The 26,178-nt window shown below is 57.0% G+C and overlaps 9 protein-coding genes across 9 annotated transcripts; 7 read left to right on the top strand and 2 right to left on the bottom strand.

Moving 5' to 3' along the window:
- Positions 1-498: 498 nt before the first annotated feature.
- Positions 499-5,097, top strand: BKCO1_1000139 (abc transporter; the record flags this gene model as incomplete). The annotated part of the gene is made up of 2 exons (XM_020269503.1): positions 499-4,622; positions 4,674-5,097. The coding sequence occupies 2 exons, from the start codon at positions 499-501 to the stop codon at positions 5,095-5,097; spliced, it is 4,548 nt and encodes a 1,515-aa protein (XP_020135646.1).
- Positions 5,098-5,761: 664 nt separating this feature from the next.
- Positions 5,762-9,852, top strand: BKCO1_1000138 (uncharacterized protein; the record flags this gene model as incomplete). Its single annotated transcript, XM_020269502.1, has 6 exons — positions 5,762-7,069; positions 7,129-8,031; positions 8,087-8,124; positions 8,350-9,650; positions 9,698-9,744; positions 9,817-9,852. 6 exons carry the CDS (start codon positions 5,762-5,764, stop codon positions 9,850-9,852), a joined length of 3,633 nt encoding a protein of 1,210 aa, XP_020135645.1.
- Positions 9,853-10,235: 383 nt separating this feature from the next.
- On the bottom strand, positions 10,236-11,354 carry BKCO1_1000137 (cytochrome c peroxidase; the record flags this gene model as incomplete). The annotated part of the gene is made up of 2 exons (XM_020269501.1): positions 10,236-11,082; positions 11,242-11,354. 2 exons carry the CDS (start codon positions 11,352-11,354, stop codon positions 10,236-10,238), a joined length of 960 nt encoding a protein of 319 aa, XP_020135652.1.
- Positions 11,355-12,550: 1,196 nt separating this feature from the next.
- BKCO1_1000136 (fungal specific transcription) lies at positions 12,551-14,959 on the top strand (the record flags this gene model as incomplete). Its single annotated transcript, XM_020269500.1, has 3 exons — positions 12,551-14,160; positions 14,247-14,800; positions 14,928-14,959. 3 exons carry the CDS (start codon positions 12,551-12,553, stop codon positions 14,957-14,959), a joined length of 2,196 nt encoding a protein of 731 aa, XP_020135651.1.
- A 531-nt stretch (positions 14,960-15,490) lies between these two features.
- Positions 15,491-16,408, top strand: BKCO1_1000135 (alpha beta hydrolase; the record flags this gene model as incomplete). The annotated part of the gene is made up of 1 exon (XM_020269499.1): positions 15,491-16,408. One exon carries the CDS (start codon positions 15,491-15,493, stop codon positions 16,406-16,408), a length of 918 nt encoding a protein of 305 aa, XP_020135654.1.
- A 760-nt stretch (positions 16,409-17,168) lies between these two features.
- BKCO1_1000134 (uncharacterized protein) lies at positions 17,169-17,520 on the top strand (the record flags this gene model as incomplete). Its single annotated transcript, XM_020269498.1, has 2 exons — positions 17,169-17,337; positions 17,417-17,520. 2 exons carry the CDS (start codon positions 17,169-17,171, stop codon positions 17,518-17,520), a joined length of 273 nt encoding a protein of 90 aa, XP_020135653.1.
- Positions 17,521-17,807: 287 nt separating this feature from the next.
- On the bottom strand, positions 17,808-18,815 carry BKCO1_1000133 (ribosome recycling factor; the record flags this gene model as incomplete). Its single annotated transcript, XM_020269497.1, has 3 exons — positions 17,808-18,158; positions 18,232-18,658; positions 18,733-18,815. The coding sequence occupies 3 exons, from the start codon at positions 18,813-18,815 to the stop codon at positions 17,808-17,810; spliced, it is 861 nt and encodes a 286-aa protein (XP_020135648.1).
- A 1,024-nt stretch (positions 18,816-19,839) lies between these two features.
- Positions 19,840-21,834, top strand: BKCO1_1000132 (uncharacterized protein; the record flags this gene model as incomplete). The annotated part of the gene is made up of 1 exon (XM_020269496.1): positions 19,840-21,834. One exon carries the CDS (start codon positions 19,840-19,842, stop codon positions 21,832-21,834), a length of 1,995 nt encoding a protein of 664 aa, XP_020135647.1.
- A 480-nt stretch (positions 21,835-22,314) lies between these two features.
- BKCO1_1000131 (rna polymerase ii transcription factor) lies at positions 22,315-24,398 on the top strand (the record flags this gene model as incomplete). The annotated part of the gene is made up of 2 exons (XM_020269495.1): positions 22,315-22,453; positions 22,543-24,398. 2 exons carry the CDS (start codon positions 22,315-22,317, stop codon positions 24,396-24,398), a joined length of 1,995 nt encoding a protein of 664 aa, XP_020135650.1.
- Positions 24,399-26,178: the final 1,780 nt, after the last annotated feature.

Genomic DNA, 26,178 nt, shown 5'->3' with positions numbered 1-26,178 from the left:
CGGACCGGATGTCGAGCAACCGGCCGCGCACAGGGCACCCGACGATGGGCGGCCGGGATGCGAGCAGCGGAAGCTTCTGGCGCGGTGCTCGAGCGCTCGAGCGCGGCGCGGCGGCCCTGCGTGGGCTAGCGGCTGCTGCTCGCGGGCTAGTGGCGCCCCGGAGAGGCCTGATTCCGCCATCCGTTCGGCTGCCAGACTGCGGCGCGTCCTCACTCCTCGCACGCCAACCACGCCCGGAGACCATCGCTCGCACCTCCCGAGACCGCGCCCTGTGGGCGGGCTCCTTGGCCCCGCCGATGGGGCGCGTGTGCATCCATGTCATCCTAATAAATACATTCGGCCTCTCTCGCCTTTCGCTACCCCAGATCCGCCAGCTTCGGCACCCAGCCCTCCCGCACCGTTGTTGGGTTTCAGTTTCAGCCTTCACCTTGTCCATACATACACTACTAATTGTCTAATAACGGGAGCCGGTCCAGCTTCCACCGCTCCACCGCCGCCATGTCGTCGTTCATGGGTGCGTTTGGTAGCAATGACGGCACCGAGCAGCGCGCCGGTGTCCCGCTGCAGACATCTTCTTCGCAACCGCACATCGAGCAGGACATTGTCCACGAGAGAAGCGAGGCCGCCACATTAGCCACCTCCAGATCCCGATCCCAGTCCCGCGGCCGCACCGCCACCTCGACCAAGCCCACGGAAGCCGTCGAGGACGAGAAGAACGGCTCCGAGTCTGACAGCGAATCCGAGCACGAGCGCGTCCGCCAGGTCACTTCTCTCGCCCGCCAATACACCAATGCTTCGCACTACTCCGCCATTGGCAAGAACCCCTTCACCGAGGCCGAGCCCAACTCGTCCCTGGATCCCAATGGGGAGAACTTCAACGCTCGCGCATGGGCCAAGGCCCTGCTCCATCTCCGGTCGCGCGACGCCGAAAAGTATCCCGAGAGAACGGCTGGCATTGCTTACAAGAACCTGAATGTCTTCGGCCATGGAAATGCAACCGACCACCAGAAAAGCGTCGGCAACGTCTTGCTGGACATCCCCGGCCTCGTGAACCAAGCTCTTGGCAAGGGCCAGCGCAGGATCGACATCCTCCGCGACTTTGAGGGCCTTGTGGAGGCCGGCGAAATGCTTGTCGTCCTGGGTCCTCCTGGTTCGGGGTGCTCCACCTTGCTGAAGACTATTGCAGGAGAGACGCACGGGTTCAACATCGACAAGAACTCGTACATCAACTACCAGGGCATCTCCGCCCACGAGATGCACAACTACTTCCGCGGTGAGGCCATCTACACCGCCGAGGTCGATGTCCACTTCCCCAACATGACCGTTGGTGACACCCTCGCCTTTGCCGCTCGCGCAAGAGCTCCCCGCAACACCCTTGGCGATGTCGACCCCTGGACTTACGCCACGCACATGCGTGATGTTGTCATGGCCATGTACGGCATATCGCACACTGTCAACACCCGTGTCGGTAATGACTTCATCCGCGGTGTCTCCGGTGGTGAGCGCAAGCGTGTCTCTATCGCCGAGGCCACTCTCAGCCAGGCCCCTCTCCAGTGCTGGGATAACTCTACTCGTGGTCTCGACTCAGCCAACGCCATCGAGTTCTGCAAGACTCTGCGCATGCAGACTGACCTTATGGGATGCACCGCTTGCGTTGCCATTTACCAGGCTCCTCAGTCTGCTTATGACACCTTCGATAAGGTCGCCGTGCTCTACGAGGGCCATCAGATCTTCTTTGGCCGCTGTGGCGAGGCCAAGCAGTACTTCGTCGACATGGGCTTCGATTGCCCCGATCGCCAGACTACTGCCGATTTCTTGACCTCGATGACATCTGCCCAGGAGCGTGTTGTCCGCCCCGGTTTCGAGAACAGGGTGCCCCGCACCCCGGAGGAGTTCGCGGCTCGCTGGAAGGAGAGCCGGGTCCGCGCTCAGCTGCTCAAGGATATCGATGATTACGACAAGAAGTATGCCATCGGCGGGGAGTATCTTGAGAAGTTCAAGCAGTCTCGCCAGGCGCAGCAGTCCAAGCGCCAGCGCATCAAGTCGCCGTACACGCTCTCCTACAACGGCCAAATCAAGCTGTGCCTGTGGCGTGGTTTCCAGCGTCTCAAGGGCGATCCCAGTCTGACCATCACCCAAATCTTCGGCAACACGATCATGGCGCTTATTCTTGGATCCGTCTTTTACAATCTCGCAGACGACGCCTCGAGTTTCTACTCCCGCGGTGCCCTTCTGTTCTTCGCCGTTTTGTCCAACGCCTTCGGTTCCGCTCTCGAAATTCTGACTCTCTATGCTCAACGCCCGATTGTGGAGAAGCACTCCAGATACGCCCTATACCATCCTTCGGCCGAGGCCTATGCATCGATGATTACGGACTTGCCTTACAAGATTGCAAACGCGATATGCTTCAACCTGATCTTGTACTTTATGGCCAACCTCCGTCGCGAGCCTGGCGCCTTCTTCTTCTTCCTCTTCATCTCATTTATCCTTACGTTGGTCATGTCGATGATGTTCCGTACGATTGCTTCTGTCTCTCGTACGCTGTCCCAGGCTATGGCACCGGCGGCTGTCCTCATCCTTGCGCTCGTCATCTACACTGGCTTCGTTATTCCGACACGCTACATGCTGGGCTGGTCTCGCTGGATCAACTACTTGGATCCCATCTCGTATGGATTCGAGTCTCTGATGATCAACGAGTTCCACAACCGTAACTTCACCTGCAAGACCTTCGTCCCAAGCCCGCAGATTCCGGGCTACGAGAACATTGGTCCCATGAACATGGTTTGCGGTACCACTGGATCTCAGCCGGGTCAGGATTACATCGACGGCGATGCGTTCATCAACACTTCGTATGAGTACTACCACGCTCACAAGTGGCGAAATGTGGGCATCGAGTTCGCTTTCATGATCTTCCTGTGCGGTTGCTACCTCGCTGCTACTGAGTTCATCTCGGCCAAGAAGTCGAAGGGTGAGGTCTTGGTTTTCCGCCGCGGCCACATTCCCGCCACCGCTAAGACGACGGATGATGTTGAAGGCGCGCCCGCGGGCCGTGTTCCCGTTTCCGAGAAGACCGACAACGCCGACGCCATTATCCAGAGGCAAACTGCCATCTTCCACTGGGAGGACATGTGCTACGACATCAAGATCAAGGGTGAAGACCGACGCATTCTTGACCACGTCGACGGCTGGGTAAAGCCAGGTACGCTCACTGCTCTTATGGGAGTCTCTGGTGCCGGTAAGACGACGCTTTTGGATGTGCTCGCAACCCGTGTCACCATGGGTGTCATTACCGGCGATGCGTTCGTCGATGGTCGCCAGCGTGATGCCTCCTTCCAGCGCAAAACCGGTTACGTCCAGCAACAAGATTTGCACCTTCAGACTTCCACTGTCCGCGAGGCCTTGACCTTTAGCGCCCTGCTCCGCCAGCCTGCTCAGGTTTCTCGCGAAGAGAAGCTCGCGTATGTCGAAGAGGTCATCAAGCTTCTTGACATGGAAGAGTATGCCGATGCGGTTGTCGGCGTCCCCGGTGAAGGTCTCAACGTCGAGCAGCGCAAGCGTCTTACTATTGGTGTTGAGCTCGCGGCTAAGCCCCAGCTCCTTCTCTTCCTTGACGAACCCACGTCCGGCCTCGACTCTCAAACTTCTTGGGCTATTTGCGACCTGATGGAGAAGCTCACCAAGAATGGCCAGGCCATTCTTTGCACGATCCACCAGCCTTCTGCAATGCTTTTCCAGCGCTTTGACCGTCTGCTCTTCCTGGCCAAGGGTGGCAGGACTGTCTACTTCGGCGAGATTGGACACAACTCGAAGGTCCTGACCGCGTACTTCGAGCGTAACGGCGCTCCTCACTGCCCGCCCGAGGCCAACCCAGCCGAGTGGATGCTCGAGGTCATTGGCGCTGCTCCTGGCTCGCACACCGAAGTCGACTGGCACCAGGCTTGGCGCAACAGCGCCGAGTACCAGGCTGTCAAGGACGAGCTCAGGCAGATGAAGGCGGAGCTTCCGCTGAAGACGCAGCCTTCGTCGGGCGATGAGAATGCTAGCTTCCGTGAGTTCGCCGCGCCGTTTGGTTTCCAGCTTTGGGAGGTCACCAAGCGTGTCTTCGAGCAGTATTGGCGCACGCCCTCGTACATCTACTCCAAGCTTGTCCTGGTCGGTGTTTCCGGTCTCTTCGTCGGTTTCTCCTTCTTCAAGGCCAGGAACTCGCAGCAAGGCCTTCAGAACCAGATGTTCGCCATCTTCATGCTCATGACCATCTTCGGTAACCTCGTTCAGCAAATCATGCCTCACTTTGTCACTCAGCGTTCGCTGTATGAGGTCCGTGAGCGCCCCAGCAAGACGTACTCGTGGAAGGCTTTCATGCTCTCCCAGATCATCGTCGAGCTTCCCTGGAACACGCTGGCTGCTGTTATTCTCTTCTTCACGTGGTACTACCCTATCGGGCTTTATAGGAACGCGGAGGGCGCTGTTACCGAGCGGGGCGCGCTGATGTTCTTGTTGATCTGGGCTTTTCTCATGTTCACGAGCACCTTTACCGACATGGTCATTGCTGGTATCGAGGCAGCTGAGACAGGTGGCAACCTGGCCAACTTGCTCTTCATGCTGACGCTCATCTTCTGCGGGTAAGTTGGCATGCGCATTTTCATGACGGATTCAAGCTAACAAGGCCACAGTGTCCTCGCCACCAAGGAACAGCTTCCCGGGTTCTGGATCTTCATGTACTACATGTCGCCTTTCACATATCTCATCTCAGGCATGCTGTCCACGGCAGTCGCCGACTCCGAGGTCACGTGCGCGTCGAACGAGTATCTTCGCTTCGACCCCGCGGGCGACCAGACTTGCAGCGAGTACATCCAGCCGTACAGCATGGCTACTGGTGGTGGCTACATGCTTAACCCCAACGCGACGTCTGATTGCCAGTACTGCGCCATGAGCTCGACCAACCAGTTCCTTGCGCAAATCGACATCTACTTCAAGGATGCCTGGAGGAACTTTGGCATCATGTGGGTTTACTGTGTTTTCAACGTTGTCGCCGCAGTCTTCATCTACTGGCTCGCTCGTGTGCCCAAGAAGAGCAACAAGAAGAAGCAGGAATAGATGGACGAGGGGACGGGCTGGTTTTCTTTTCTTGTTTTCTAATTGAAAGATTCCATCTTTTTATGCATCAAGCTCCGCCATGTGGGGCAAAGCCGAAGAACAGCGCGGCGTTGGGGGATCTTGTCACGGGTTATTTGTGTGTTTTTGGGCATTCCCGACTTATAGATTGATAGAGCTCAGGCGACGAGACAGTAATTCAGACACGGCCTGTTGAAGATCAGCCCCTCGCTCTGCAGGTGATGTAAGAGGGCTCAAGACTTGCTGCATTTCACCGCGAAGGAGCATCAAGCGGGGGCCTACCATAGGGGGATCGGTGTGGGTAAGGCCGACCGGGGGGAAGCTAAAATTGGCAGGACTCAAGGCTCAGTGCGTGCGATCGGCGGGGAGCGCCTGTCCGGGCCTGCTGCTAAGCCTTGCAGCAACTACTCGTTTCGACAGCGCCGGGTCAGCCCTCACCTACCCCATCCGCCAACCCAACGTCACTCTCTCCACCACGTCCTCGCTCCTTCAGGATTTGGGTCATGGGCGTCGCAACTGCCGCCGCCATTCCTGCCCGAATGGCCCTCGCTGCATTTAATGCCGCCCGTGGGCATGCCCCTCAACAGAAACATCAGTCACCTACCTCTACCTGCCGTTAGAAACGCCTATACCTATAATTCCTAACATGGCACTCGCCAACTCCTTCGTCTCGCGCCATTCCCGCTCCAGCTCCAGCTCCAGCTCCGCTGCCGCCGCGCCGCCACCTGCGTATGGCGAGCAGCAGACCGATGGGCCGTCGGTCGAGGCCCCTGCCTTGCCACCAGACTTCACCTCCCGTCTGCAGGCCCTGAGCATCGATCCGCTTCGTAGCCAAGACGTTCCCACCGCCGACGAGTGCATAGTTCATCTGAAGTTACTGGAAGCCTTCTACAATCTCCGCCAGGACATCGAAACCTCCGAGGGTGTTTTCGGTATCGCCAGCCCGACGCCCCCCACCGACGCCCCACGGTACGGGGACGAGGCGCTCAGCCAGGAGGCTGAGCCGCAAGATGGCGCAGTCGATGGGGAGTTGAAGAGCAAGGTCAAGCGGGTCCGCGAAAAGAGATGGGCAGTCTACGTCTCGCGTGCCGTTGAGCGTTATGAGCAGTGGTTCCTCAAGCGTATCCCCAAGCTCACCGGCGGCGAGATGAAAGGCCCCATCACCGTCACGCAACTAGCTGAAGACGCCACCCTACACGACACTGCCGGCTTCTTGGGTGAGCGACTTCAGAACTTCTTCCCGGAGAACCTGCCACCGCTTGACGTCCTCATGGTGTGGCATGCGCATACGCTCAACCCCCGCATGTTTTTCGAGGACTGCCTGCGCCATGGTTGTTTGGATTTCTGGGCCACTGGTCTACCGTGGGCCGACATCAATACCTGTATTGACAACACCACTTTTGATTACGATGTTGGTGAGCCCGTCAAGGCCGGATGGACGCACAACACGCTCCTCTCCTGGGAAAATCTGGACGATCCATCTGATAAGGAGATTCGTTGCCCTTTCTGCACACAAGCGACCCTTTTGTCCATGCCCTGGTCAAGCGGCGCGGGCTATCCCTCCGGCTCTGACGCAGAGTTTGCTCCCGGAAATGGCTATGCCGACGCCGACTTCGCCCAGACTTGCCCTAAATGTCAGTCTACCATCACGCATGACACTCTTGAGGTGTGGCAGTTCCGTCAAGACATCGCACTCCTGCTGAAAGAAGATGTGCCGTTGGGTGGTACGGTGTTATATAACAAGCTAGGCCGGCCACCCGCTCACCTGAAGTGGTATCGCCCACTCTCCCTCTTCGCTAGTGACTGGATCAAGGAACCTGCATGTCATACCAAGCTGCTCGAGGCCACGGATTTGAGAAAGGACCCCGATGCAAGTCTCAATACAGTGAGAGGCGTTCTTCAAGATTTGATGCATACAATGAGTTTCCGATTCATCGGGCTCAAACTGGGCAGGGTTTGTCGCAACCATCACCTAGCATATTTGGGGAAAAAAGTATACTAACAAGCTATCAGCCCCGAAGTGAAAGTGCTATCATGCCTGAGCGCATATCTGTTCGTCGAATGATGTCTCGCTACTGGAAGAACCATTCTGTCTTTGGCATCAACCTGGTCGGCGCAGTGATTCGGCAGGGAACTTTCATCGAGAAGATGCATAACATCGGCTGGCTATTCTCGCCGACGGTCTACTCGATCGCTGACCGTCTGCTCCGAAAGTACAAGAATTTCTTCACAATCATAGCATTGGATCCCAGGAACTGCAGGGTCGTGCCGACCCTTGACGTCGACCTCGCGTGGCACACGCACCAAAACTTTCCGTCCAAGTACTACAACTTCTGCCAGACTGTTTGCGATGGTGTCTTCATCGACCACGATGACAAAGTCGAGGAAGCCAAGCTCGACAAGTCCTTCGAATGGACCAGCAGGAAGTACCAACGCCTGTTTGGTGAGCCCTACTCCGAGTGCACCTGCTGGTACTGCGAAGCCATCCGCGAGTCCCACACGACGCCGCTCTCCCGCCTCTTCCGCACCACCAACCATTCGGTTTCGGCTTCGGTGCACGAGGCAGATGCCGAGTACCCCAGCGACGCACATTCCGGCCCTCACATCTCCTCTCACAACTCGGTTCGCACAAACGACAGCTACTCCTGGTCCGCCGCCCACCGCCGTTCGCACCTCGAGAGGGCCTACGCCGCGGCTGCCCGCCGCGCCAAAAAAGAGGGCCGCGAGCCGCCTGTGCGCGAGGGGTTCTACGCTGCCCATGATGCCAAGGACGCCTTCGCGTGCGCCCCGTTCGTCGGCTACGGCCACGGCACAGACTCGCTCGGCGGCGCCGGCTATGTCGGCGGCGATCCGGGTTACGCGGAGATCGGGTCTGGCATAGCCGGAGGGTGTTGTAAGGGCACGTGCGGCGGTATGGTCAGTGCTGGTGGGGTGTGTGGTACGTGTGTACCTAGTTCTACAAACGTCCCAGTGGCTGCTGCATGAGGACTACGGCTGGTTACAAATAGCGTAAGATACAAATCATGGCCCTGGGGTATGGAGACGGGGTTTAGGAAACGGCGTACAGTACAGTACCTTGGCAACGCACTATATTCCTTTAGTCGATCCAGTATGATGGAGATATCTGTTTGGGAGTACGTTGATGCGGCTGCCTTATTTACCAAATGCGTGTGCACGTGCCGTGCGTGTACTTCCTTCCCGTTCTACAAACGCCTTTGCACTCGCCGTTTGCAGTTCGGATCCAGCCCGCCCTTGGACCTACATTGCAATGAGGTCGCACGCATCCCCAAGCTCAAAGTCGAAGAGACGCGGACCCAAGCGCACCAAGCTGAACACAAGCCGCATCCGGTCCGCGGAGCGTCTGATCACTGGAAAGAGTGGGCCTGCTGGGTCGAAGATCGCTCGCCGCACGGAATACTCACCTCCCCCGCACATCAGGCATGCTCAAAGTCTTGCTCTCTTCCTGAAGCTGCCGCCCGAGCTACGGCGACTGGTTTACAAACATGTCTGGCACTACTCCTACTGTCCTTACGAACGAAGGCTACTTTCCGATGACCTCGCCTGGATTGGCCCCAATTTCAACACGTGGATATGCTTTCCTAAAGTAGTCCTTCACATGGATCCTTTCATCAGGAGAGAATTCCTCGGTGAACTGTGTCGACAATTCTCTCTCAACATCACTTTCGATGTCAAACATGGACCTCACGTTTTTGCCGGACCTCTCAAGTCTCCGTCGACTCTGTTCCTAGAACACGTCCGCCGCTGCAACGTTGAATGGACTTTGTGCAGGCCTGTTGTATTCACGAGGGCTCGAGGCCTTCGCTTCCATTTCCACAACGAGGCCGACCTCATTCTCCTCAGAACTGGACTTCGCAAGCTTATCAAAGTCTTGGAGACGTCTCCATTGCTCCAAGAAGTCACTTTCATTCTCCATTTTTGCCGCTTCGAGACTGAGAATATCATTATGAGCGCATTTCACGATGCAGCATCCATGTTCTCGCTCCCAGCACGCCAGAAACTCAAAAGGCTGACATTGCTGGTGGCTCCTTGGAACGTCATCATCGACGTGAGGGGTGGACAATTGAGGGGACAGGCTGGAGGCTCTGTACCCATCATTCACCTCAAGCCTCGCATTGGAAATTTCCACTCTCCCGATTGCCCTCACTGCGAACAGTTGTGGAAGGACAGAACGAGTGTGGACATCTGGAGCGAGTTGAAGGCTGAGGTCGGACTACGGCAGATTATTCCCAGCACCGGCCACCCCGTCATCAGGTACCCCACCACAGTCCACCAGAGAGATCAGGCCCTAATGTTCGACGAATATTCCTGGGATCGCTCATCCTTTGATGTGTCGTTACCCGGCCCTTTGGAGGGCATCAAATCTATCAATTGGGCTCTTACTGGAATGGGTTCACTGGCACTCATGTTGGTCAAGCAAACAATCACACACACCAGGGCTGTGGTTGCTCCGATTCGTGTCGCGCTGAATGCTATATTGCTACTGAGAGCAACAATCGCCAGGATTTCGGAAATCCGTGAGCCCTGCCGGCTGGCTTTGTGTGCTTTGACCGGACATCGCCAGTGGGCCGCGGCATGCGTCACAATCCTGACAGTAGCGATCGCGCTGCCGTAAGCCTCTCACTTCTCACCCTTGTTCACTCGGATCCCGTTTGCCTGGCATGTGCTGACCGCTGTTCGTAGGATCCTGAGCAGCTACCTGAGAAGCCGCGTACTTGATGGCTAAAGCCGCACCCTGCAGGCAACGGGGGTAGGAATTCATCCAAAGAACTGCTAAATCCTGGAGATGGCATAATGGAGGATACCGTAGGAATAGTCGGTTGTTGCATGAGATATTGTTTTGTTGAACAGGACACTCTTTATTGTAATTCAGATTCCAACGTCGTGAAAGGATCGCATAGATTTGTCTATTGCAACGGTCTATCTCTACGTCATCATTGTCGTGATCTCCTTGCTGTACTTCTATGCTCTTGGGTCTAGGTGGTATCTCGCCGTCTACTCAAACTCTAGGGCGCGTCATCTAATATTCTTCCGGGCAGAGAAAGTGAAAAATCCAACGCAAGCGACAGGCACGTCTTCTCCAATTTTTTTCCCCTCTATTTCTAGAGCCTGGCTCTATACCGTTCGTTCTCCTTCCGCAGCGGCTCCGCCTCCTCGTTGGACTTGGCCGGGGCGCCGGGCAGGTGGCTCTTGCGCGGGGCGGAGACATAGCCGCCCTTGACGTTGTCGGTGTTGAGCACGGCGCCGGCGTCGTCGCGGACGATGCCGAGCTCGAGCAGCTTGTGGAAGACTTGGGCGAAGTCGGCGAAGAAGGCGTCGCGGTCCTTGGCGTACTTGTCGACCCAGGGGCGGAAGCCGGGGTCGTGCAGCAGGGCGATGTCGGTGGGCAGCATCATCAGCTCCTCCTCCGAGTCCTCGTCGTAGTAGGCGAACTGCTTGATGCCGCTGGGCAGCGTCTTCTCCTTCCACTCGACCGAGGTGAGCAGCTTGAAGTACTGGTTGGAGAAGCGGGTGGGGTTGTTGACCCAGGCGCCGTCGAAGCCGGAGCGGTCGGCGTGGCAGCGGCCCAGGTTGTGGGCGCCGCAGAGGGCGACGATCTCGCGGTCGTCGAAGCCCATGCGGTAGAAGATGTGGCGCACGTGGTCGGCGCCCAGCGCGCCGTCGGGCAGGCGGCCGCGCGGGGGCAGCTTGCTGTCGTCGACAAAGTCCGTCCGGCCGGGCTGCCAGGGGATGGCGGGGCCGCCCATGGCCTCGACGGCCACCGCGCCCGCCAGCGTCCACAGGTCCGCGTACGTTATCCACGGGTGCGCCTCCTTGACGGGCTCGAGGAAGACGCGCGCGTGCTGCAGGCCCGCGTTGGCCGGGTCGCCGCCTTCGGCTTCGTAGCGCATGCCTGCGCCATTGCTGCCGCCCGTGTCGGTCTCGAGGTCGTATGTTCCGGCCGAGTGCCTGTGTTGGTTGGGTCAGCCGTGCTGCTGGGGTGAAGACGCTCGGGAAACCTGCCGCCCCTGGGCCTGCAAGCAAACCAGCTACTCGGGTCGAGAGAGCCGCAACGGCCACGGGGAAACTGGACTGCGGAGGGGAGGGGCGGAGGGGGAGAGGGCGTACCATGCAAGACGCACGAGGACCGGGCCGGCGGAGCCATCGTCGTACTCGGGCTGCTTCAGGAGCTTCTTGATGTCGTCGCGCACGGCGGCGTAGTCGCCAGACTTGGTGGACATGGTGGCCGGCGATGGGTGGGCGATGTCTAATCTAATCTCTCGGCTTTCTATTGGACGAGGGCGGACGAGGGCGGACGAGGGCGGACGACGGCCCAAAACACAGAAATCTATGGGGGAGAAAGAGACACGAGAAGGGCAAGCAAAGGAGAAACGAAGACGCAGTTGGACAGGAATGGCAGAGCCAGGGAAGTACGGGCGCAGAAGGTAGAAGAAGTGGCCTGTTGACTGGCTCGGGCACTGGATCCCGAGCAGGCGGTGGGTTATCGTGAGCCTCGGCTCGCCCATGTGCCTTATCGGCCGCAGGGTTGCCGGCCGCAGGGCCGCCGCGATGCAGGGGACCGTGTCGAAGACGTCACTCGGCGCATGTGAAGGCGACCTACGCCGTGAGCCTCATCGATGCCTCAGGCAGAAAGGGCATTACTCAGCCACGGGCAACCCTAAGCCCCACCACCCGTGTGCCCAGGTCCAGGCTGGCTCAGGCTGGCTCAGGCTGGCTCAGGCTGGCGCGCTGCGAAAGGCTGGACCTCGCTGCCTGCGCGCCGCTAGCGACATTGGGCCTACCGCGCAGGCGGCGGCGGCAGCAGTGTGCGGGGCGGCAGCATCGCGTGCGCGTAGCGGCATGGCAGCGTGGCAGCTGTAATAATAATAATAAGAGAGGGGTGACACATTGGCCGATGGCGGGGACCATTATTGGTACCTAGGTTCGACCGGACCAGGCGCGGGCGGCTAGGTACCTAGGAGCCGAGTGCGGGCCACCAGAGAGACTCGCAGCTTGCACCCGTGTTGCTCGCGGGGCCGGTGCTCTCCACACCGCAGGCATGCGGCCTGCACCCTGGCACCCTGGCACCCTGGTCGGCGGCTCAAAGTTGAAGCGGCTGTGTTGCCGCATCCCTAGGTTCTGCATCCTGCGTGCTGCCGCCTGTGTCCAGCCCGCCAGTACAGCCCGCCTGTCCAGAGTCCACAACGCCCGGCCCGCGGAGAAGGCGCATGTACCTAGGCGCTGCAGCAGCCCGCCTTTAGCAACGCCTGGCGCCGAACCGCGCGCCGCTCCTGCGCTCTGGCCCGCGCCCACCCCAGGTTAAACGTCGCCGCTGGAGCGTCTGCCTGTCGTCGCGAACCCTGCATGTCCGCCGCTCCTCGCCGCCGCATCTTCGCTGCCGCTCTTCCTCGCTGCCTCCGCACGCCCTGCCCGAGCCATGGGGTCGCCCATGCAGATCGTCGAGGTGGGCACCCTGCGCACCCGGGACAACGACGAGAGCGCCTTCCTGGGCAGCTCCACCGGCGTCTACTTCGTCAACACCGTCCGCCACGCCTTCAATGCCTCCAAGGACCCCGGCGCCCACGGCTCCGACCCCGACCAGGAGGGGCCCAATCCGCTCGAGGACTTCCTGCTCGATGAGGACGACGATGCCGACGACCGCCCCGCCTCGCCCTCGCACCTGCCTCCCTACCATGCCTCCACCACCTGTATCCCCCGCGGTCCTTCGTACGATGCCGCTCCTCCTGGCATTGGCCGCGCTCCCGACCCGCAGACCTCTAGGAAGCTGCTAGTCCTGTACTTCAAGCTCTGGCACCCGCTGTTTCCCTTTGTCCACGGGCCTTCGTTCGTCAGAGACATCGAATGCCTCTACGACCCCTCCAAGCCCGCTCCTCCTCCGCCTCCCAGCGAGCCCGATCGCCACAGGTGCTGTCAGGCCATCATTGCCCAGTGCATCTTCAATGTCGCTCAGGCTGGAATGGTCAAAGACTACCTCCCACGCCACTCGCGCATCGAATCTTCCCAAAGCTTGATCTTCTCTCTGAGTTCCCTGGCCACCAAACAGGACCTGCACAGCCTGCAAGCCCTGTTCGCTGCACAGCTGTACTTTGTCTGCGCTGGATCCTTCAGGTCCGCTTCTGCCGTCGGTGGAATGCTCAACAAATCCCTGTTCCACGCCGGTCTCCACAGATGTCCGAATCGCTACTCCCAGCTCTCAGAAGCTGACAGAGACATGCGAAAACGCATCTTTTGGAGCGCATACATCCTGGATCGCTACCTGAGTCAAGGCCTTGGCATCCCTCTCGGCTTCCAGGATTCAGACATCGATGTTTGCTTGCCGGGAAAGGAGAACCACAAGCCTCCTTCACTGAGGTCTTACTCATCCAACGCCTCAGATGGCCTCTCGCGCGAGCAGTCTACTTCGTCGGGCATGTCTTCGAACTCTCCTCATGAACGGCCGCCTTCCAAGCATGAGGGCTGTAGGAGTGATCGCGCTAGCTACGCCAGCCCAGCAACGCGAAGTGACACGCCAGGCAATCCCCACGATCCCGTCCACAAAGATGTTGTTCTCGTAGGCTTAGTCGGCTATAGTCAACTCACCGGTCGTGCCATCGAGCTGTTCCACAAATCCATTCACGTTCGTTCAGTCGATCATTCCAAAATCCTCTACATCACTGCCGACATTCACAGCTGGTATAACTCGCTGCCTATGAAGCTCACTTCCGCAGAATCCGTCGTCTTTCCTCGTGGAGAGCCTTCGGACGAGTCCGTGCCCAGCTTTGTCCCCTTGTTTACAGTGCTTTACCAGCAGCTGCTGCTCCTTGTCAATAGGCCTTGTCTATCCCTACCACCGAGATCACCCGAGTTCCTTGCAAGTATGCAGGCGTGCATCGGAGCAAGTAGGACAGTCATCGGCGCGTTGGAAATGCAGTTGCAATTGCGACAGCCTTTCTTCCTCCCTGAATTGCTCTCAGCGGGTTGGATGGCAGGCCTTATTTTGGTATTTGCCTGCCAACTTCAATTCTACCCCGTAGAAAAAGGCTTCAAGTAAGCTCGATGACCCGCGTCCTTCTCCTTCACGGCCCCATGGCAATACCTCGTCAGCGTATATTCGGCGCTGACCTCATTTGTAGGGAGATTGCTCAATGCCTCCGACTCCTTCGTCTGATGAAAGATCACTGGAAGAGTGCTATGACATACTGCCAGACGTTGACAAGACTCTTTTCCGAGCTCAAGCACAGTCACGATGCCAAAATCCATCCAAATCCGGGAAAGCGGTCGGGATCGGACGACTTGGATCACATCAAGCGCGCTCGACACACGCAACCTCACGGTCAACCACGTCCCCAGCCACCTCATGGCATTCCAAGCAACCGAAACCCCAGCAGTATGCCAGATATTGCTGCAAAAATGCACCTGAGCCACTCTCATCACTCATCAGATGGATCCCAGCGTTCAAATTCTCAAGGATCGACCCCTCAGCAGCGGTTTGCCCAGCCCTTCTCCGCTAGCCACTTCATCTTCACACCTCCTGGCGTTGAACCACAAAACTTTTCGACCGACAGCATCTTCGGCGATCCAGAATACACTGGATTCTCGGATGCTCAAGTTGCGGACCCTCTTCTCGATGATCCTGCTGTCAATGAAATGGATCTATTCGGCTCGGTCGCCTGGGGAACACTAAACGGTAAGCCAGGAATGACCACACGTGGCCACGATCCATACTTCCCTATCTGCGCGCATCCTGGACCTAGTGCACAACTGCACCTTTTGCGCATAGCAGAACAAAGAGTACTGACATTTTTTTTTTGTAGGTGACTTCTCATACAACGGATTCACTGCATGAATCACTTCAAAGGGCCAGAGATTGTGACTCGTGTCTGCAAATACTCGAACCTTGCGAGGGGAGAAGCCTTTTGGTTGGCGACAAAATACTCCGGAAAATCCGCCAGTACAAGCTGAAGAGACCAATATAATGGACGACGGGGGTGCCTGTTAGGAAGGGACCAGGAAATTGACACATGTGCCCGTAGGACAGATACTTAAACACATCATCGGCTCAAAGTTGACGCTTGACGCCAGGGTCTCCATGGTTCTGGCAACGTTCTATCAGCCTTTCCGCTAAGAAGAGGCACTGCAGAGAGTATTACAAATGCTTGTCAGCACCGGTGGAGTATCTTCGGCTCAATGATGAAGCGGGGGGATGCTTCACCCCACTATCCAATGGCAGTGGCGATAGCGCACGTCATACTAGAGCCGGACTCCTCTCAGCAATCTATATAATTCCAATCCACTGCGCTGATGGAGCGATCCGGACCATCGCAGACGAGGCCGCATATCAACCTTCCCATTAACTCGAGAAACACCCCTCCCTACCATGACGATCGGCACGCTATTTCCAGGCTTCACGCCCTTCGACGTAACAACAGATGCATCCAACAACATCACCATTCACGGCATCAAAGCCGGCGAGGGCCCGCCTCTACTCCTCATCCACGGATTCCCGCAAACACATGCTATCTGGCACATCGTGGCGCCGCAGCTGACGTCTTCGTACACTGTCGTCGCCATCGACATCCGGGGCTATGGAGCATCGTCGAAGCCGCCACCAACGGCCGACCACGCACTCTACAGCAAGACGCACATGGCGCGCGACTGCATTGCAGTGATGAATCACTTCAGGTTTTCGCGCTTCTTCGTCTGCGGTCACGACCGCGGCGCGCGCGTCGCGCACCAGCTCGCAGTGAATCACCCGGACGCCGTCAACAAGATGATCCTGCTGGACATTTGCCCCACGCTCGCAATGTACGAGCAGACCAATGCCGGGTTCGCGACGGCCTACTGGCACTGGTTCTTCCTCATCCAGCAGCATCCGGCGCCCGAGACGTTCATGAGTGCGGCGAGAGCGCGCGAGTGGCTGGCCATGTTCACCGTGGGCGCGAAAAACCCCGAGGGGAATGGAACGGCGTTTTTCAAGCCCGAGGCTTTCGAGGAGTACGTGCGCGCCGCCGAGACGGAGGGCAGCGTCGCGGCTTATTGCGAGGACTATCGCGCGGCGGCGACGGTGGATTGCGAGGAGCAGAGGAAGGACAGGGAGGCAGGGAGAAAGATCAAGTGCGATTTGAGGGTCTTGTGGGGGAAGAAGGGCGTTGTCGAGAGGTTTTTCAAGACGCTGGAGGAGTGGAGGAAGGTGTGTGAAGGAGAGGTGACGGGCGGGACGGTGGAGAGCGGGCATTACATTCCGGAAGAGGTGCCGGAGGAGGTGGTGAGGAACATCAAGGAGTTTCTGGTTTGATGTTGACCTCTATCTGTTATCTTGGACCATCCATCACATGTGTGGGAACAGCACCCGTCGAGGGTTTTTCCACTCGTGGATGCCATTACTGAATCAAAATGGGTTTCCTGTCACATCTGCTGGGGTTCCCGTGCTAGCCAAATTCGCGGCAGCCGTTGAATAGAAGTGAGCATCCGGGTCAAATACACACTAATAAATAAGGTTACAGTGCATTCTTTGTAATGGACCATGCCATTGAGTGATCGACCAGGCTCTTTGTTCCTGAGCACGCCAACTGCATTAGCGTAGACCTCCCGCATTCCGCCCGTTATCCCTGCTCATCCTTCCATCCACTCGGGAGCCTTCATCTTCAGCCCTGTTTACGTCACACCCGCCCTTTGACCACACCAACCATTTTGCGACAACAAACGGCGTACCTCTCTCAAAAACAGGTATTGTACGCGCGCGTCGCTCCTTCCCCTACACGTTGCGCGTGACATCGCGCTCATTCGTTCCAGCCAACAAACGCGTCAGAGTCGCGGCTGCCATCGAGGGTCGAGACATAATGACATAATTCTGCCGTAGAAATGCGCGCGCTCTTTCAAGCTGGCAGGCGCGACAACTCAGGTGTGCTACAAATATTTTCTTTGACACCTCACTCCGCTCTCTCTTCTTCACGCTTCCATCTGTCTCACGCAAAAGCAACCCTTACGCCCTACAACCAAGTTACCCACCTCCTGCGAAGTCCTAAACGAAAGCCAAACAAACCTCCGAATCAACCATGACGGGTATCGTGCAGTCGCTCGAGAACCTTGTGTCGTCCTTCTTCGCGCTGATCGGCAACCTGCTGAACGGCATCTTGTCGGCCTTCCAGTCCGTCGTTGCCGTCATCTTCACCTTCTTCCAGCAGCTGGCCGGCCTGGCTCAGGATGCGGTTTCGTTCCTACTGCGTAAGTTGATGACTACGATTTCTCTCTCCTCCCTCTCGCTGTCATGAAGGCCACCCTTGCTGATTTCCCTGCTCTGCAGACAACATTGTCATATTGGGCGTCATTGCCGCTGCAGTCTTCGCTTTCTTCGCGCTTCAGCAGCGCCAGAGCGGCGGAACGATTGGGCAAAAGAAACGGGCTTGAGATGCTGGGGTGATGGGCATAGTGGAGAGGCTGCCGGTGATGCGTGATGCTGTGGGCATGATGATGACAAGGATTGGCGATGATCCTACGTAAAACCTAACTAGTTCTTTCATTTATATCATGCTGCACTCCTGCTTCATGGGGTTTCTCGCAGTAACCAAAGGAGCTGCTTAACATACCCTTGATACAAGCATCTAGCGTAGTTTATCCGAAGCCCTCAACCCTTTCTACATTTGGTAGATCACGGCATGTTTTGCCAGTAGATATACAGAATGCCAAGTCCCAATCTACAGACTCTCGAACACCGTCCTCGCGCCGGCGACGATTTTCTTGACCTCGTCCTGGCCCTTCTTGGCCGTCTCGTCCATCAGGTTCTTCGCCTTCTTCACATCGTCCGGCCGCACCTTCTTGTCGACGTCGAGCGCCCGCAGCTTCTTTTGATGCGTCGCCCGCGCGTTCTGGATCGCCTGCAGCGCAGTGGTCTCGGCAGTCTTGGCTGACTCCAGCGCCTTCTTGCGCGATTCGCCCGTCGGCGGCGGGATGGGCACGGTGATGGTGAGGGGCGCGTCCAACGTGGGTGGTTGGGGCGCGAGGGAGTAAGGCGAGGCCTGGATGGCAGTCATGAGGGGCTTGATGTACTGCAAGCAGAATCCGCGAATCAGCAAAAACAAAAGCCGTGTCCCAGAACGATCAAAGGCGCGTTCGGTATACCTCCTCATCTCCGGTCGCGACGTGGACAACGCGGCCCTTGGGGATGACCAGGGCAATGTCGCCGAGCGGGTACTTCTCCTTGGCGTCGAGGGCGCTGCCGCTCGGCTTCAGCGTGACCTTGAGCTTCTCCAGGTGCGCCGGGTTGAAGCGGCCGCCGGCGCGCAGCTCCGACAGGTCGTGCGTCAGGCGCTCCATGGCGCGCAGGATCGACGACTCCATGGTCGACAGGTCGAACGCGTCGTCGGTCGGGGTGGCCATGTGCGCATTGTTGACCGGCGGGGAGCTGTCGGAGCGGGCGTTGGAGAGATTCGACTTGCCCGACTTCTTGCGGAGCGCCGGCGAGGCGGAGAGGAGCCGGCGTTGCGAGGAGGGCGAGCACGGCAACCAGGGATTGGCAACGAGGTGGTATGACGTCGCGGAGGCAGCCCTGGCCGGTGGCTGTTAGCTGGTAGGGTATCGTCGCGAGTGGTGGGAGAAGAGGGAGGGCCAATTGGCACGCACGGGAGGCGTGAAGCGGTTCCTGGGTGGAGGCGCAGCAATTGGGGCAGCTGGCTGCCCCAGGAGGTAGCAATGCGTCGAGACATGGTGGGCTGTGGGGGTGTTTTGGGACGTGTGCGAGCTGGAGCGGGCGGAAGCTTGTGGCAGCTGTACTTCCCGTCTCGCCAAGTTTTGCGGAGGTGATCGCCGCTCCGGATCGTCGGGTTGCAAATCAGCGGCGGCTGTGCAGCTCGCCAAACGTTGACGTCCAACTACGTACTACGTACCAGAATCCTCCGCCATGCCTGCTGATCATCGCACGGAACCATGCCCGCGCCTTACCAGGCTCTCGTCTCAGCTGGCGCATCGCAACCCCGCACCTACGCGTGTCGGCACGACTCTCTTCCGTTGCGGGGAGTGAGCCATGGCACGCTTTTGGAGAAAGACGAAGGTGAAGATGGCAAGACACGGGAACTGTCCGGGCCAAGTTGAAACTGTCGAAATCCAACAGAGGATGCACGGTGACGCTGCTGAGATACTGATCTCACCAAATCTGTCTCGGAAACATTTGACCATGCTCATGGGGTAGTAGACCCCTACGTCTGGACGTGGTTGCACGGGTTCCAACTGGCATTTCTGTTTGGATCTCTACTTCGACTACCCACATAAGAAGAGAGTGGCGTCCCCGGTGTGGCTCAGAGAGCTCAGGCCTTCTGGAACCCGTTGTGGCGCCCTCCACCGCGCTTTCCCTATGGGGCTATAAAGTCTCAACTTCTCAAGCTACTACCGTGGGACACTTCGCTGTCAAAACCAACCCTACCTTGCAATTTCTGACCTCGAACTCCACTCGGTTTCAACTCCGCCCGCCTATCCACCGAGCCATCCTTCTTCGCCCGCGTCTGACGCTGGTTTGTGAGTTTCGCTCTGAAGGGGCGGGCTTCCGCACATTGCGGCTTCGCTGTCCCAACCTCCACCACCACCTGCTCGTCACGCGGGGGACTTCAACTCGTCCAATGCCGCTTCGACCCTATCCACACCACCTTCTACCACTACGCCGCCGCGTTGATGTCAAGCGGAGGCACTCCCACTGCATCCACGCCACCTACTTCAACGTCTTCTTGCGATACCAGCATGAGAGACTCGCCCAAAAGCACAGCTACAGATATGGACGAACCTACCGCTCTTGTGCGTGACAGGCGCTGCAACCATGGAAAGGTGCCGACAATCAACAGCCAGGCACAGAGCAGACGCCTCCAGTTGTTCGGCAGACGAACCGAAGATTCTTCGAACGGCACGTCGAGAGAAATCCTGGCTGAGCTCGACTCTCTCTCTGCATTTTCTACTAGAAAACTTCTAGCAGAGGAAGCTCAAGCCTCCAAGCGGTCTACTCCGCTTTCCTACATGTCGACCTTCATCGACGTCGACGACCTAGCGACCACTTATCCTACACTGGGCAAGATACTGTCATCACTGTCGAAGAAGTCGCCGGCCTACCAGGACCCAGTTCCATTCATGCGCTTGCCGGCGGAGATACGTGTGATGATATACGTAAGGACCTGGACAGTCGTCGACTGTCCCCAGAAAATGACTCTTCGAGCGGGTCGACGTGACAGCGGGAACTGTCTGGCTACAGGTATCGAATACTGGCTCGGACCAGCCCCAAGGACTCAAGTGCGATATCCGAAGGTCGTCATGACAATGGATTCTCGCATCAAAGAAGAATTTGTGTATGAGCTTTGTACCAGATTTCCAGTCCAGCTATATATCAGCGGCCTCTTCACCGAGCGTATCCCCGACCTCAGTATCCACAAGCCGTCTGTCTTCTTCAAACACGTTCGAGATTGCCAGATACAGTACTTGCCGCCTTTTCTGAGCGACCCGAACCATATTTACAACGCATCGGATAATCGGATGATCCTTGGTACGGACCTAGCCAGCCTCGTCAAATTCTCCCTACTATTCCCGTGCTTGGAGAAGATGGTCATCCACATGCCACTTGACTTCAGAGTGCTTCTCTCGGACAATGTTACTTCACTGAATGTGAATAGTGTGCTGCAAATGATCATTGGCGCAGAAGTTCACCGTGGTGGCAAAAAAGAGCTCTCATGTTTCGCTGCATGGAAAGACGACTCATTCATAATGGGATGGCACACTGATAAAACACCACGCTCAAACCATACAGAATACTACAGCAGAATTTGTACTGCTCTGAGCGCGAGGAGCCACGATGCTGAGAACTGTACATCTGCCAGGTGTCAGTGCACTGCTCTCATATTGATGGGGCCACATCGGACCGGAAGACGTCTCTTCAACTATGCTGCGCAGTGGTTCGAGACAAATCCGGATGCAATCCACTTATTGATTGTGGTCAAGACCATCATCGCCGCTTTCTGGTTCTGGCCATATACCGCGAGTCTCGCAACATTATTCAATCTCGATATCTGGCGGGAGGCGTGCCTTCCAACATTGATTCGATTGCTGCTTCAGACTCTCGGAGCGGAACTCATCCTGGACTATTCCCGCAAAACTTGGAGGAAGCGGAGTGTCTTCTACGGGGTTGTCCATATCGTGGGTTATCGCATAAGGCAAACCCTGGGCACATACGTCGGCGATGTACCTCTATCTGCCCTTGCCCGACTCGGATATTGCTTTGACCGGTCGGTGTCTTTCATCGTCGAGTTATTCATTGGAATTCTGTTCGAGACTTTTGTCCATGTCATTTGCTGGGTCACCTATGGACTCTACTTGTTTATGCCACAAACACTGTCCTTTATTCTAGCACAAGATCGGCAGCTGAGGAAACAGCTAAAGCATCTTCCGGTGCTAGGATTTGGTTACCTGGCGGGCGTCTCCGACCTTCCGCCTCCGAAACTTGTGGCGGTATGCCTCAGCGGTACACCCGTAGCGTTTGGCCTCACCGGATGCGGAGCGGTCATGGTTTCTGTTTTGTTTTGCCTTCACATGCTTCCAACATTCCACTCAGCAAGAAAGTCATGGCCGACTGCCACAGTTTTGGCTAGACGCCACAGGACAAAGGTTGCACAGGCTTGCGGCAACGTCAAGAGTGACCTTCGCGACCTGGAGTGGATCATTCGTACTGCGATGTCCTGGATTGTCTGGGCATGAGTGCGGTACTGAAATGCAAGATGAACAGTGAGGCATTACTCTAATCGAGCGGATAATGGTCAAGACACGCTGCCTTTCCTTTCCAAAAGGGTCTCTTCATGGTGGATCCCATGAGAGTGTTCACGGAACAACGCTGGACAGTTTCGCGGGCACGGGATATATGTGGCGGACTTGGGTGAGGATGGTTTCCTGATGGCGAAGCGGCTAAACGATTGGACTTTTGCTTATTATGTAGCGGCCAAGGAGCATTGTTTTTCTCGGCTCGATTCGTGGAAGCAGCAAAGTGATGGTGCGATAGTCAGGGTCGAAGCGGCCACGACCTTTGCCGGTGCACCAGCCACTTATGACGCGAGCAATAGTGCAGCATCAGCCTTAGACCGCAGATCATCCGCAACGCGTCGCCCGAGTCGAGCTCGCAGCATCGGAAACAAAGCAACCGCAGGCCCGCCGCGCGGACTTGCACCTCACCCGCCAAACAGCATGTCCCGCGTGTCCGCCTCGTACAAGAAGCAGGATGGCCTTCTCGCAGTGTCCAAGGACAACAGGACTGTCCTCTGGACTCCCGCCGCACCCCCGGCCGCCCCGCCGTCGCTGACCATCGCCGTGTCCGACATCACCAGTGCGTCTCGCCCCTGACGATAGTGCTGCCGGCCGCGGCGGCGGACGAGACGCTGCTGTTGCATACTGACGTAGAGCTTCTGCCCGCAGACCTGCAGCAAACGCCTGCCACGAGCGCCAAAGTCTCCATCAAAATCGTCGCCACGGAATCCTATGTATTCGCCTTCACCTCCCCGACTGCGCGTGATGACCAAGTCGCCATTACGAACACTCTCCGCACCGCCATCGAAGCCGCCAAGGCCCGCAGCGCTGCAGCCTCAAATGCTCCAACCCCCGTCCCGGCGCCTGACAACGCCGGCCCGCCGTCGGCTACGGCGATTGCGAAGACCGTCTCGGGCCAGGGGAGCGCCGGTAGTGTCACAGAGAAGGGAGGCGGTGACGGCATGTACACGGATGAGCAGCTTTTGGGCGACGTGGAACTGCAGCGGTCGCTGCTGAGCAAGGACCTCAGCACGCAGAAGCGCTTCTATGAGGCGCTTAAAGGCAAGCCCGAGTCCATCTCGCACTCGCAGTTCTCGAAACAGTTCTGGTCGACGCGGGCGCACCTACTACGAGCGCATGCAGTGCAGTTGAGCCAGCAGCACGGCCCGATCAACGCCCTGTCGGCCATCAAGCTCAAGATTAGGGACGACGGCACGCCGCAGACGACACTGACGCGCGGCCAGATCCAGACCATCTTCAACCAGCACCCGCTGGTGCGTAAGGCGTACAATGACCTGGTACCGCCTATGGGCGAGGTCGAGTTCTTTGCTGCCTTCTTCGCCAGCCGGCTGTACAAGAGGCTGAAGGGAGAGAAGATCACAGAGATGGACCCGACAAATCCCAAATTCGACAAGTACCTCAACGATACCGAGGAGAACGAAAAGGCGAAGCTATTGAGCGTGGAGAACTTTCCCCATTTCCTGGACATTGAGGGCAATGAGTCGAATCATAGTCAGCGCAAGGGCAACCAGCCAGACATGACCATGCGGCCGAGCGGGCATGACAAGGTGCCCATTCTGAGGAGTTTGAACCGAGTCAGTGGGCACATGATGGCAGACGTCTCGCCGGCAGATGTGGACCCCCATGCGCCAGCAGGCATGGATGAGGCAACTTGGGAACAGCTGCAGCTGAGGGACTTGCAACGGAGTGACGACGACAATCGTGTCATGCTCAAGATCAAGGATCAAAGGCAGTTTTTCGCCCGTGACAACAAGTCATCTGCGGAGGCGCAGCTCTACGCAAAACAAATGCCGTCGGATGTTCTAAAGACGCTTCGCCGCGAACTCGATAGCGGAAGCCTTCTAGTCGGCGGCAACGGCATCAACCTCCAAGGTGTCATCAACGTCGATGACAACAGTGACAGCGACGAAGACGCCAAGAAGCCGGCTCCGGAACGGGTTGGAACCAAAGCAGCGCGCAGTGCGGCGACGACGCAGATCCTCACCGCCATCAAGCAGCGCCGCGCGCAGAACAACGACTTCTCCACGCCGCTGGGCACATTCGCGGTGATCGAGTTCGGCAAGACGGGGTACGGGCTTAGCGAGGGGTCAATCAACGCGCTGACGCTGACGCACAACACGACGGTCGAGTTCCTGCACTACTTCTGGGCAGTGTACGGCAGCGGGGATGCGGACCGGGCGGGCGAGCTTGGCACGCTGGTGGAGACACTGGAGCGGTCGATCGAACGTGTCAAGGCGGTGGCGGAGGAAGCCGAGAAGGAGCGCCAGCTCACAATGGCGGAGGCGAAGAAAAAGGCCGATCAGCAGGCAGCGCGCACCGGCCGCCGGTCACGGTTCGACGAGCGCGCGTTCAAGGGCGGCAGGGCGGCCGTCGAGAGCGTCATGCGTCCTACAGTCGAAGCCGTCAAGAAGGCCGTCAACACGTACAGAGGGGAGTTCAAGAAGCAGATGGCTCTCGCGCAGCAGGCTCAGGCAGCCGCTACGGGCGGTACGGCGGTGGCGTAGAGGCGTTGGGGATTATTGGAGCTTTGCGAGCATCTCAGTGGCAGGGGATGAAAAGTTTGCGAACTCAAAAGATGAAGGGCGTAAAACGTGGCGATAGGTGGACGAGGTTTCATGGAAACGCTGGCGGCTTAAGCTTCTGGTGCAGCATCCTCTTTGCGCGCTGGGCCGTCTACTGCTGTCTGTCCCCGACCCAAGTCCTCTCCTCAAGTCGTTTCCTTTACTCGGCTCGGATTCTCTACTCAGGCTACTTCTTTTACTCGGCGCGGTTCAACCGCACAGGGGATCTCTCTGTTCCCCTCATCTTGCATAGCGTAGGCGTATGGTTCCCCAAATTTTTCTTCCACCTTTAGGAAAATACGTCGAATACCGAGTTTTCGACTTGGGGGGAAATATATGGGTCGCATTTCCCCCCTTTTACTTGTTCTTCAAAGTGTATGAGAGTAGAGGTATGCGCAGGCATTTAATGACATCCAATGAAAACTGGTAGTTTACATCGGAATACGAGATTGCTTTCATGTGGACATTTTGTCCTCCAATATTCCATGGCACTTTCCATAATCGATTGTTTGTATTCGGCCTTGTGCCTTGAGAAGAACGAAAGAAGTCATTTACCGCATCTTGAAAGTTGTTAGGTCTAGAACGGGAGATATCGGTCGTTATCTACCTTCAACGTCAATTCAACCAGAGAGCTGTAACATTATTCTTTGTTGTATCTAACTACCTACATTGGCAGCCAATGGTTACCGAAGCGGTAAGGGGCATAGCATAAACGCATTCGTAATGGCAAGTTTTCGCGATGCTCAAGCTTTCGAAAGTAGTTACTGCAAGCTGCGGGAGATATTACAGCCTAAAGTGGAGCCAGAACGGAAATGGGGGAGAGAGCAGGATGATGGATGGTGGTACGCTTATATGGAAGATGCTACATCAGCAGCTGACGGTACTAGCACGTATACACGGTTTATCTCATCATGAAAAGATAGTGAAGGTGATTCGCAGGGTCTGAACCAGACTTCCTGTTGAAACGTCTGTTAGCTTGGACGGTTTGCTTCGTTTTACAAGCGGGAGGCTTTGATCGTCTTCGCTTGTCGGCCGCTTCCCGTCCTCGTGCGTTTTTGTTTTTCTGGACAATCATATACACCGTCGTGTGGGGAAGAGCACCGTTCATTTGATTTTGCGAGTCCAAACGGGATAATCGAGCAGATATGTCGGACTGGGAAGCAGGCTTAAAAGTCGGAGAGAGAAGGATAAAGAGAAGGAAAACGTGTCTCCAGGCAGTGCCTCTAGAATATTGCTACGAAAGTCGATAGGTCCTTCATCCGTGAACCACATAGAAATGCTACAAAATAAGGGAGCCGATTCACGTCAGACTACGGATAACACATTTGATCTAGGTCTTTGACTAGCGGTACCAAGAGACTTGCAACAGGCGGCTGCGTCATTATTTTACTTTGCCTTTTTTTTTTCTTAAAAAAAAAGTTCTGATGGGCCGCTTGCAGGTTGCTCAGCCAATAGAACTATCAAGAAAGACATCACCTCGACATGCAATCAGGTGATTCTGGTACTCTTGCGTAAGCACCGGCATCGGACCGCAGTTCGGAGGGCAGTTGAGTAACGCCGGCAAGAATCATCCAAAGAATTTGCGGAAATAATGTCCTTCACTTTGTGAGACAATTAGCTCGGTATCACAGTTTATCCTGGTGAAAGCATTATCACAATGCATTTGAGAGCCGTGGCAAGGAGCTATGAGTACACACAAGGTTCGGGAGAAGAGGTTAGGTGA

This window comes from Diplodia corticola (genome assembly GCF_001883845.1).
Source record: "Diplodia corticola strain CBS 112549 chromosome Unknown scaffold1, whole genome shotgun sequence".
Classification (NCBI taxonomy): domain Eukaryota; kingdom Fungi; phylum Ascomycota; class Dothideomycetes; order Botryosphaeriales; family Botryosphaeriaceae; genus Diplodia; species Diplodia corticola.
Note: the sequence above shows the minus strand (reverse complement) of the source record. Positions and strands in the feature narration are given on the sequence as shown.